Source organism: Cervus elaphus, chromosome 11, assembly GCF_910594005.1.
Source record: "Cervus elaphus chromosome 11, mCerEla1.1, whole genome shotgun sequence".
NCBI classification, from domain to species: domain Eukaryota; kingdom Metazoa; phylum Chordata; class Mammalia; order Artiodactyla; family Cervidae; genus Cervus; species Cervus elaphus.
In genome coordinates this window covers 84,374,171-84,387,107 of record NC_057825.1, presented here as the reverse complement: position 1 = coordinate 84,387,107, position 12,937 = coordinate 84,374,171, and the positions used below count along the sequence as shown (strand labels likewise).

The window sequence follows — 12,937 nt, the reverse complement described above, 5'->3', positions numbered from 1 at the left end:
TGTTGAGGGGCAGTTGAATAGTTTTAGAGTAAATAAGTTCTGTTGAATAAATGGTTTTGTTGAGTTTTTCTGTGTTTTCATAGTATATGTTGAGGGAGTCAGAATTTGAGAGCTCTGTGCTTCACAGTTTCTGCCCTCTGATGTACATCACTGATGAATGGGGAAATATTAATTTTAGGCACAAAATCATGTTTTGCTTCTTTACATTCTACCACATTGTCAAAATCTGGAAGACACTCAGTAGGACTTGTTTTGTCTAAAATATTTACAGTGCAGCATTGTTGAACCAGCACCTACTTAAATAGCCCTTCTATGCTTTTTTTTTTTTCATTTGGTAAACTGAGCTGAAGTTGTTATCCTGCATGTTATAGGGAAGCATGTTGAATGTATTTCGTCCTGGAGAAATGTGTGCTTGATATACACCTGAGACCTGACTACCTAGCAGATGCAGCCATTGGATAAAGTGTGGGACTGTTAGAGTCAATGTTGTAGTTCTCATTCTCAATGCCGCGGTTTGTTTTGTTTTGTTTTTTTTCTTTTACTTTCTAGCCACAGATCACAATCCTCATCTCATCCATTAGTCAGGTTATGTATCAAAAATAAGATGCACATCACCAATGATACACTTGTACATCACCATTTTTCTTAACAAATCCCTAAAACTCATTGAAAGTAAAACCCCATACTGCCCTGGGATTATTCTGCATTTTCAGTGTCAGTGTCATCTGCCCAGGTATGTATTTTTCCATCATACACTTTCTGAAGGCAGAAGTTTCTCATAAACTTAAATATCAGTAAAGAATACAAGCTTTGGGTCTGTGTGGATGTACCCAAGACATTTCTTTACCTATAAGCCATTCACTGAAGCAATAGACAAAGAGTTTAGAAGCCAGCCCTGATCCTTAACTCTCTGGAATGTAGACCTGACTTGTCTTTCAATGGGATTATCTGTGATGCGGTTTACTCAGATGCGACCCTGGTCCCCTGCTCTGTCTTATATTTGTGGTTAGAATAATTTTGACAAAACCTCAGCAGTCTCATGGCTAAAGGCTGATATAGAGTTATCTTGGATGAGTAGGAAGAGTAGTGATAAAGGAAAGCCTGTAGGTTTAAAAACTGAAGGTGTGGGACTTCCCTGGTGGTCCAGCGGTTAAGAAATCTGCGTTCCTAATGCAGGGGCACAGATTCGATCCCTAGTCATGGAACTGAGGTCACCACAATGCCACAAGGGGCGACATAGATAGATAGATAAAGCGACTGGTCAGCAGTATTTACAGGAAATTTAAAAGAGGAAAGCAACACTACTGTATTTAATCCACTAATTCTTAAAACTCGCCTGAAAATTAAACCACTTTTTGATATTTATAGTTGCCCATCAAAACAGATACTTTAAGTCATTGAAGAAAATTAGAAATTTTACAGCAGCGGAAATTAGATAAAAATTTCAGGGAGATGTTCTTCAACTGTGCTGTAATAAAAATAGAGAATGTGCTACACCGTCTTCATACGTATTTTTGCTGGGAGAATGCTGATGAAAGCATCTCTGTAACAAAGTCCTAGTGCTCACCACCTGTGAAGAGTTGAATCACTGGCCTCTTTTAGCAGGTGGATAAAAACGTAGAACTCTTGATCTCAGCAGTGGCAGCTAAAACACTTATTTTTGGCCTCTCTTCCATGGTAACTGGAGATGAAACTTGAGAAGACAGTGTGGACTAATGGATAGACTGTTGGACAGGAGGTCAGGAACCTCTGTTCTGTTCTATTCACAGCCTGCTGCCGGGTTGCTATGTAAACTCAGATAAGCCACTTACCCTCTCTGCACCTCATATTTTCCGTTTGTGAAAACATAGGTTAGAGACATTCTGTATTTAGCACTTCCCAAAGATATTGTGAAAACTAGTTTACTCTGAAGAAGTTCATAGCATCTTTGGGTTGAAAAGAGGCCACGTAAATATGTCATTGTCCCTGTTCCCTTGGACAGCACTCTTGCCGTGGACTGAGGTTGTATAAACCGTCCATTATCAGTCACTGCAAAACAGGTACCCTTGTGAGGCACTTTGTATCACACACAAGCTGAGCGTGTGACCCTACAGCCAGAACAACTGGATTTGAATCTGGGATCCACCACTTACTAACTCCATGACCTTGGGCAAGTTAGGATGCTAGATTTCCTCATCTGTTAAAATAGGGATAATGGTAACACCCATCTCATTGGACTGTGATCTAAAATGCGAAAGCATTTATGAAGAGCACCTTGGACATTATGTAGATAGGTAATGCACTTTGTATGTAAGTGTGTGATTACCGTTATCACCCAGAGCAGTTCTTCATTGTTAGCACAGCAGGGAAAGTCAGGTCGCCTCTGGCCTTGGTTTCTTCTGGGCATCTCACCCCGGGATGGTTGCGCTCTCTTCCTCCGGAATGTGTGTGTCTCACCCCCACTCCCATAAGCCCTGGGCCCTGAGTATAAGCTCCCATAGCTGATGTTATCTGCTCTGTCATCTGTAATAATTGACAGAGTGTCACATAACAGATCATAGAAATCCAGATGTTTTAAAGTGTCAGAAACATCTCTGATTTAGTATCTTGAAAAAAAAAACAAACTCAAATGTCAGAAGTATTGAAGAATGGAGAGTGAGATAATTGACAGTTGGAAGCTGTGTCCTGACTATTATTTTAAAAACTCAGAAAAGATCAGGAGGAGATAGAAGAATAGTTAAAAGTTTAAATTCATTTTAACCTTTCTTGCCAGCTTTCTATAGAAGGTACCCAATGTATAAATTGCTCAAACACAGAACTAGAGGGTCGGATTTTCAAAAATCTAAATAAAAATATTTCTTTTTCAGGGGTTAACAACACTTATGAAGGTATAAACATTTAGGATCTGATGAAAATTATTGATTAGGTTTTTTCCTATAACTTACCATAGTGTGGGATTTCAAAGATTGAATAGCATTTAAGAGGTAATCATATGTTTCATTGATTTTTTTTTTTCTCTCTCTCTCTTTGTTATTAGAACCAACCTACATCACAATTGATCCACCTGCATGTGGGGAGTTATCAAACTGTACCCTGACAGAGAAGGACTGCATTTATGGTTTCAAACTCGATCACAATGGTTGTCGAACTTGTCAGTGCAAAAACAGTGAGTACATGGAAGGCTGTGTTTTTTCAGAGCTTAATATGATATTGTCAAAGCACATTATGTGATTGAATATCCTTTTCATTCCTGTTCATGTCATTGCCTTAGCAACCTGAAAGATGGGAAGAAAGTGTACTTAATGTAAACACACAGTCAGTTGCAGAAGAAGAGCTACCCTTTATTCTGCTTTTCACCTTCTTTTCATTATACATCAGGATACACCCTATTGTCCAGCTGCTTCGTGGGTGCAGCCTTGAGAGCTGGGCACGTGATTCCAAACACTCCGGGCAGGCGCTCTCAGTACCACCCTTGTCTGGGTCATCCAGTGACAAGGAGGTCACTCACACAGAAGTGTCACATTCCACACGTGGGCACCATAATCTTTAGAATGCGCTCCCCTTTTTTGACCCCAACTCTCCTCCATGTAGATTCCAGTCGTGTCTCCACCATGATCTCTGAAACAAGATAGGGTATATTGCATTTCTTCCTGGGGGAAAAAATTGCCCTTCATGTTTAAAACGATTTTGAATTCCTCTAAATCTTCTACGAGAATAAACATTTTAGTCATTCTCCAGGTGACATAATTTCTAGAATTCTGTTGGGTCTTTCCATCTTTTGATACACTTAAAATATGTCATGCTTTTTATGTAAATGTATGGCCTAGAAACAAACAGAATACTCCAGAATTTGGTCTGATCATTGCCCTGCTATTGTGTGGCCTAAGTGGGTGTTAGCTGTTTGGATTATACACTATCAGCTAACACTGAGTTTATAAGGATCTAGAACCAGTTGGTGCTTTTTGCATTAGCTGCTCTCTTAGGTGGTTCTCATCAGTTCTGTACTTGGACATTTGATTTTTTTTTTTTTTAATGACACAAATGCAAGGTCGGATTGGACAAGAAATTACCCTGAGCATTTTCAACCGTTTACAAGCTAGTTGGGATATTTTTGAATCTTGTTGATGTGACCTCATACTTTATCTGTGTCTCTCAGTTTATATTAAATGAGCGTAACTTACATGTCCTCATCTAAATCATTGCCCTAGAATAAATTGTACAGAACCAAGGACAGGGCCTTGTTAGCACCAAAGACCTACCTGTGAAATGACTTTGAACACAATCTTCACTTTTTCTTTGGAGTTATTCAACTAACATCATATCAGCTCCATCTCCACAAGGAAATCTTGAAACTCTTGGCCTGTACCTTATCTAAGATCAAAATACATTCTATTTGCAACATTTCTTTGCTGGAAATCCTACTTTAAATATGACGAAGTTGGTAGGGTATGGATTGTTTTTCAGGAACCTATACTGCCTTGTGGCTTAGCTAGTAAAGAATCCGCCTGCAATGCAGGAGACCTGGGTTCCATCCCTGGGTTAAGAAGATACCCTGGAGAAGGGAACGGCTACCCACTCCAGTATTCTGACCTAGAGAATTCCATGGACTTATAGTTCATTGGATTGCAAAGAGTCAGTCAAGACTGAGCGACTTTCACTTTCACCGTATTGCCTCCTGGTAGTCATTGGTTTCTTTCCTAAATGTCGAAAATCTCATGTTTAAACATTCCTTCTGCAGAATTTTCAATTGTCAGTGTCAAGTTTAGTTTCTGTAGTGTTAGAATCCTTTGTCCCTTTTGAATCGACATTTGGCCTCTTTTAGTTTTCTGAAATCTCTTTCTTTTCTCTCTGATGTCTCTAAATATGGACAGTGCTTCTATAATCAGCAGGTCCTCTGTGAGCCTCTAGGTATAATTACCCTAGGCACAGAGAGCTGGAATCAATTAATGTAGAGAGATGATCACCTTCTGATTTATCAGTTTCCTTGGACTCTGTATTCCTCTTCTCCTTAATTGTTCAACACTTTTTTTTGGAAGGATATTTTTGATGAAGACAGATACTTAGTAGAAGTTGTATAATTCAGTTTTCTCAGTTACTTGTTACCATCATACTGTCTGCCAGATGGAGTTAGTGCTGCAAGGGAGATTTTCAAACTACTGTGATGCTGGTTGTTCCTACCTTTAAATTTCCCTTGAGCCTCCACCAATCAGGGACTGTCTGCCTTCCTATGCTTGTTTCTGTTCAGAGGAGGGCAGGTCCCTGGAATACACCTATCTGCCTTTTATACCTCCCTTTGGAAGGCCAGGTTCACTAGGCGGCCGCTTTGGCAGCTGTATCTGTTGGCTTAAATAGTCCGCTTGGGTTTTTTGACCCCAAGATAATTGGTGATTATATCACAAACAGTTTATATTTTAATCTTTCTCTTGTATCTCTTGAGCTATACACCCATTTTGATCATGGGAGCATACCTAATATTTTTCCCTGAATTTTTTGAAGTCTAAAAATTTATGTTTCATTGTGCCTAATCACCCCACCCACAGTCTTCACCTGGGCTTTGGTGTTGTGAACTTGTGGACACTTGGGCACACTTACATAAGAACGCAGCTGATTCACAGTGAGCCCTTTGTAAGTTAAATCCAAAGAAGCAATTTCCCTCAGTTGTCAGTGGAGCCAGTCAAAAACATCTGACTGGCTTTCGGAAGTTGAGACTATGAGAACTCTGCTCTGCCTGGCTTTGTCGAAGGAGCAGCCCCACGTCCTGCTTGCGTGTGCCTTCATTTCATTAACATGTAGGAGGAAAGAAGTACAGGAGACCATTGCATTTTGTGTCAACTGGAATTTGTCATTTTGTCTGTATCAAACAAGCAAAAGGACACGGAAGGTGCATGACAAAGCCATAGAGCCTTCCTGCCGTTAGCAATCCTGACACCGTTTGATGGGTAAGCCAAATTAAACCAAACTGCCACACCCTCGGTTGTCAGAGTCTTGTGATTGTTTGGACCCAGCTCCCCACCAAGCCTCTTGCATCAGACTGACTTGTCTCTGGGTGATTGGGTAGATTGCTTTATTTCCCCGAGCCTCTGTGTCTGCATCTATAAAGGGCAGGTAATAATACCAAATTAATGGGTTATTTTGAGGACAACTAATTAATGAATGCAAAGCTAGCTTTAGTACCTGACATATGGTAATTGTTTACTCTACACAATAGCTGTTTTATAACATGCTTTTCTGAGTCAGCTGGAGCTGGCTGACTGGAAAGCCCCCAGCTTCCCCTCCTTTGTTCCGACACCAACCTGCCTCCGGTTCTTTCTGTCCTCTGAGGGCACACACGCAAACAGCTTTCCTTTTGCCTTTTCATTTTAACCCTCGAACGTTCTCAGTCTCTTTCACCTGGTTTTAGAAAAATGAAAGTCCCTTGTACTGAAGGATGGCTAAATATGTTCTTTTGCCCATTGCAGCTACATGTTAAGTATGGATTTTGTCTAAATCTCTCCTTCACATTATTTTTCTGCATCCCACCGAAGCCTGTTTCACATGCATTGGTCATAACCATCTATACCCTAGTTTTCCCTTAGGAGTTAGACTATATGTACAGACCACTGGTGTCAAGATTTCTTTCTCAAAATTAAGACCAGCACCAAATAACTTCTTCTCCTTTGTGGCTGGTTTTTTGTTTGCTGGTTCATTTCTTTCATTCATCTAGCATTTATTGAGTGCCTACTATATGCCAAACACTAGGAGTATGAAAAAGATAAAAATGGACCTTATCCCTGACTAGTATTGGTAATGTGTTGGTAATATTGGTTATATGCTATTAGGTTGTAGTGCTATTACATTATAGTCAAGTATATCATAGATAGTCACTGAAGATTGATATCAAAATCCAGTAGAAACACGTCCTTAAAAGGAAGGTGGAGGGACTTCCTAGTGGTCCAGTGAACCTTCCAATGCAGGGGGTTGCAGGTTCAATCCCTGGTCGGGGAGTTGAGACCCCAAATGCCTCAGGGTCAAAAAACCAAAAAGATAAAACAGAAGCAATATTGTAACAAAGTCAATAGGAGCTTCAAAAAATGGTTCACATCAAAAAAAAATCTTTAAAAATAACCTGAAAGGTATATGACAAAGGATGATTTTATTTGAACATGTTGTAACTTTGCTTTTTTAACCTGTAACAAATATCATTTCTTATAACACTGCCAAGCAAAGTAATGCATCAGGGGCATACAGACAATTTAAATTGTCCCTGACTCATTTTTTCAAAGACATATTTAGAATAAAGAAAAGAAACATGGTGGAAAACATTTAAGAATGCTCAGTAGAAACAGAGGTCAAAATCATTTGGATAAGCTACTAAAAATAACTTTATTTTGCTAGCTGTTAGTAGCATTACTTTAACCAAAATGTTTGCCGTCATATATTATGCATTTCCGCTTACTATAGGTACTGTATATAGTAAATGACATCCATATGAATTAAATGGTGTTGATCTTTTAGCATCTTATTTACATTTTAAAATCAAGTGGATTTCATCAAATTATTTGTAACTTCTCTTCCAGTTTTTAACATTCTGTAATTCTAGGGATTAATAATGCTTTTAGCTAGAAACTAATGCAGACATAGAAAGCTAATGGTAGCAGGAAGAGGAAAAGCTTTCATAGTTTTCATGAAATATATATCTGAAGCAAGCATCTAATAGAATAGAAGCTTGCAGCTTCAAATGCTCAGAGGCAAGCTCCTGTTTTTATGTCATTGTTACTCTGAACAAACACTTATCAAGGGCAAAATTGGGACCACTGTTTGCAGTTTTAACTTCTTTACTTAACAGCCTTAGGAACTTTGTTTGTGGTGTCCGTAACTGCTTGCAGACTGGTGGGAACTGCCAGAACCCCAGAGCGTGAAGCCCTGCAGGAGAAGCACGCACAGCTCCAGGCACCTCCACGCCGTGTTCTGTGTGCGGTCCCCGTGGTGTCCGCTCAGAGCAAAGCACGGACAGTGCTCCCCGCAGCTGGGGCCACACTGTGCCCCTGCGAGCAAAGGCATCTTTTTTTCTCCCAAATAAACAAAAGTTACTGCATAGCTGCTGTCGACCAGCCATATCATACAGGCTCTGTAGTTTGCCATTATTTAGCACTTCTCTTCAATGGGAAATTTCCCCTCTGGATTGGAAGGCATTTTTGGATCACAGTGAAGTCACACCATTGAAAAATTATAAACTTAAAGGCTTCCTGGTGGCTTAGACAGTAAAAGCATCTGCCTATAATGCAGGAGACCTGGGTTCAATCCCTGGGTCAGGAAGATCCCCTGGAGAAGGAAATGGCAACCCACTCCTGTACTCTTGCCTGGAAAATTCCATGGATGGGGGAGCCTGGTGGGCTACAGTCCATGGGGTCGCAAAGAGTCAGACAGGACTGAGCAACTTCATTTTCACTTTCACCATTCTTTCTACCGACGCTTTTGAAACAAACCTATAAACCCCACCCATCTATGAATAAGATGTGTCTAATGTATCTGTTCTACTCTTTTTGTAAAATGTTTGCCTTAAAGTTATACTTCTCTGAAGAAAAGTTCATAATTGATACATGGATCTAGGAATACTTTGAAATCTTTAATGTTCCCTATTTCTGAGTTAGCAGATGATATTTGGAGACATTTAGCAAGTTCCAGTATCATTAAACTTTTTTGATACCAAGTTTTTTCATCCCATTATTTTCTCTTTTTGTTGTTTTATTTATTTTTTATTTTTAATTTATTTATTTTACTTTGCAACATTGTATTGGTTTTGCCATACTTTGACTTGAATCCACCATGGGTGTACATGTATTCTCCAAGTATTTTCTATGAGCATGTCAGTCTTGATGAGAGTGGAGGAGTAAACAGCAAGAATTTTGACAGGTTCATTCCCTTTGCACTTGCTGAGTGCTCGCTCCATGCTGAACACCAGGATAGCATCTGGACTATAAGTGGGTCCCTGCCCTAGAGCTCCCTTCTTCTAGGGAGGGAAATGAGATAGCAGGCTGATGAGCTGTCCCATGTCAGGGCAGCACAGTGGCAACCTGCTCAAGAAGTCACAGCGAACCTGAAGACCATGAATGTGCTCTATTTTCGTTTGAACGTAGCAGCCTGTGCTTGAAGTTCCTGTCTGCTGCAAAGCAGAGGTAAAGACAGACTTAGTTTCTTTCAAAATTTTTAAGCTTAGTGATGCAACAGCTTTTATTAAGGATGAAAGCCCATTCTACTGGGTTGGCCAGAAAGTTTGTTCAGGTCTTTCTGGTTAAACCTGAACACATTTTTTGGCCAACCCAATAAATTTAAGATCTATGGGAAAACTCCTTGTCTTTACAGGACCACCAGAAAAATGAAAGCACAGAGGTGCTCAGACTCAGAGTTTCAAGGAATTCAGTCCCCAGGGATGTTCTCAGAGTGGTTTTAATTCATGGATTTCCCACATAATGTATCAAGACTTAAAATTTCTGTAATAAAAAAAAAATGGATTCACAACTTAGATCTTGGTGTCAGAGAGAGAAGTGTGGCTATGAAAGTCTTCTCCCTCCTTCGTCATCTCTGTAATAATGGGGAAGCAATGATGACCTTTCAAGTCATATAATTATAAAATTTTAAATGAGCCATTTAGAATGTTGCTTTTAAGGATGCAAATTAGTAATCAGTTGCTTCACTGTGTGATACAGACCCATGAGGTTACATTAAATATGTGTAATGAAAGGTTTATGATGATGACAAACTAGAAAATTATACCATAAATCACATTATCCTTTTTGAAAGATAGCATATTAAATATCAAGTGTTGTCAGCTAAGATTCACAAAAGATGCTCTCTTAAAATATTTATGTAAAACATGAACCCAATTCAACTATTTAATTGTAGTTAAGGTTTAAATCTGGGGGCTTCCCTGGTGGCTCAGTGGTAAAGAATCTGCCTGCAATGCCGGAGACCCAGGTTCAATGCCTGGGTCGGGAATATCCCCTGGAGGAGGGCATGGCAACCCACTCTAGTTCTCCTGCCTAGTGAATCCCACGGACAGAGGAGCCTGGCGGGCTGCAGTCCATAGGGTCGCACAAGTTGGACACGACTGAAGCAACTAAGCAGCAACAAGGTTTAAATTTAGATTAAAAGATTTGTGTGTAGAAGGGACATGTGTTCTGTTTTTCCCAATAACGTGTACATTATTTACAGTGTTTATGCTCAAAGGATATCCACATAAATGCATTTATTATTCCAACAAAAGTAGTCTCTTCCCATTTTACCAGTCCACACAGAACACTGATTAAACATTGCCACACTTTCGCCAGCATCATATCTGCTGCTTTAAATTTGATTCTCTTTCAAATTCTACATTTAATTTAGACAAATCTCAACTTTCTTTAGTTACATCACCAAGCATGCTTTTCTTATTTACTTTCACATGTTTATTGCTTGTGTTACTCTTGTAATCCCTGTGTCATACCTTTTACATTTCTTTAGAAGATTTCCATTAACCTAATAGAAGTTTCTTGTGCCAGCCACTATTTCTTCTTCCCTCTTTTCCCCTCTTCTACAGTGAGTTATGACTGACTCAGAGGACAGTTAGCCATCACTCCAGGTTCTGCCAACAGGGGAGAGTTTGAACATTTCAAATAGTGGATAAACATTAATCTAGATATTTCTTTGGCACATACACTTTTTGTCAATTAGCCAAGTGTATCTAAATAGCTGAATATTTTTCAGCAGTGGGGAAAAAGTATCTAGTTGAAACACTGATTGTTTCACTTTGTATTAGTTATTAGAAATATACCTCTTAAGGAAAAGGTAAGCAGTCCTTTATGCTCCATACAGTATACAGTATTATACAGTAACGTCTAAAACTCATAAAAGTAAACATATGTGAATGTGCTTCTCATGGCATGAATTAGGAACAAAATGCATAATGAAATTTGAGGTGTAAGCTTCCAGTTCTCACGTTTGAATGATAAATAGTAATCAGTGGTTTGAAGTGACCAATAAGAACAAATTTCATGAGAAAGCGCACTCCGTTTTATCCACATCTTAAATAGTAGTTGCCAGCCTGCTTTTCAGCCCTAGATTGGAGTAACATCAGAAACTATTATTCAAGAGCTGAACTTTATTCTGTGTATTAGTACCAAAGCGTGAAGCTGCATTCCGATAACCATGATAAACACGAAACGGCACCGTCTGTAGTTTTTAACCATTGCTGATGCTGTGGCAGACCTGAGAACCTCACATCTGTGGAGGACTGGACGGTCGGGGGATCTTGAAGCGTCGGATGTGTTCTGGTCCCTTCATCCTTGGGAGAAACGTGCTGTCCATGTGTCTTCACAGGGGAGGAGCTCTGCATGGGCCTCAAACGAGGCTGCACCTTGAACTGCCCCTTCGGCTTCCTAACCGACGCCTATGGCTGTGAGATCTGTCAGTGCCGCCCGCGCCCCAGGAAGTGCAGACCCGTAGTCTGTGAAAAGCATTGTCCATTTGGATATCTGTACGTATTTCTTAATCAGAAGAGCTCTTCTCCGTTGTCTGTAACTTGACGAAGTGTGTTACCTATTTTTGGAGGCTGTTTTTGTGTGTTTGTGAACAAATCAGTGATGTACTGAAGTCTGAAGTATCTATGCTTGTTTTGTTAGAGGAATCGGAAAGTGGGAAAAGGAGGTATGTCCAAGGATAAGAGTCAGGTTTTACTCTTCTTTGAAGACGGGCCAGAGCCTTGTTATGACACTGGCCTTGGGCCTGTTGGGTGAGATTCCCTACAGGCAGGGCCTTTGGACACTGCCGAAGGGAGTGGACCTGTCATGAGGTCCCAGAGATGTAAACTCTTTGACTTTGCACAGCTGTCCCAGCGACTGTTTTGTGATAACCTATTTAATCCATACTTTAGGATGAATCAGTAGCTGCCAAGCTGCTGATTTGCAATATGGAGCATCCTTACCTGCCTCCCTATCTTACCTTGATGTTTGTCTACAGTTTACACTATTCGTTTTTTTCAGTAGCAGTAGGTTTTATGAACTTCCTTGGAGATAAGAATTATGACTTATATTTTCAAATATTCTTGATTGACTCAAACCCCATGAACACTCAGACTATTCTTGGGGGAAAATAGATATTTCACATTTGTTACTTTGCTGTCTCTCTTAGCATCTCCTTCTGCATGTGTCAAGTTGGTTCCTTAAAAATAGCCTTTCAGAATTTTTCTTTCTCATTCCTGCCTTGGTTCCTTCCATTTTAGTCTCTCTCCCTTTCCAATATGATATGTTTATATAATGCTAGTAGTATAAGGGACTTGGAGCCATCATCTCTTGCCCAGCACCTTAAAGGCACTGTTTTTATTCTTCCCCCTGGAAATTCATGTTTAATAGGGAGAAGGGAACCTTAATTCTAATTGGATAATTAAAGTTGGGAGACATTATTCTTTAAAATTCCCCAAGTTAATTAATAAATCATCATTTTTCTTAATCCTAAAATATGAATGCAAAACTAATAAAAGTAGAGTTATTTCTTAGCTCACTTGCTAATGTAGAGTAAAGGATTATTATCATAGTAGTACCTACAACCTCTTCCTGCAGCATTGTAACCGTTTAGAACCCAGGCTGCACTCAAGCCCAAGCTTCATTTTGGAGAGGACTCTCTAGAAGATTGTAGATTCCACTTGATATTCCTGTCATTAAGCACTTTCAAGGAGGACCAAGTTGAATGGCTAGCACATGTGTTTCAAGGACAGCCTCTGAAGGAGAAATCCTGGCTAGACACCACATGGGAGTATTAGGTTAATGCTCATGTACACCTGCTGGGTGGATCATTACTGTGTCTATGCAGCAAATGCTTACACAAGGGTGGAGGGTGGAGAGAAGGAATGGACAGGTGAATAAATGAGTGTACAAACAAACCCATTAAAGACTTGTTAGGGCTCAAAAATGGCAGAGTCTATGCCATGAGTATGAACCATCCATTT

General features: G+C 39.8%; 1 protein-coding gene across 1 annotated transcript in view; it reads left to right on the top strand.

Moving 5' to 3' along the window:
• The window catches only part of CRIM1 (cysteine rich transmembrane BMP regulator 1), a 204,277-nt gene that overhangs the window by 147,219 nt on the left and 44,121 nt on the right, over positions 1-12,937 (top strand). The window contains exons 8-9 of the mRNA XM_043918249.1: positions 3,017-3,145; positions 11,314-11,470. Coding sequence (XP_043774184.1) covers positions 3,017-3,145; positions 11,314-11,470 — 286 coding nt within the window. The remainder of the gene's footprint in view (positions 1-3,016; positions 3,146-11,313; positions 11,471-12,937) is intronic.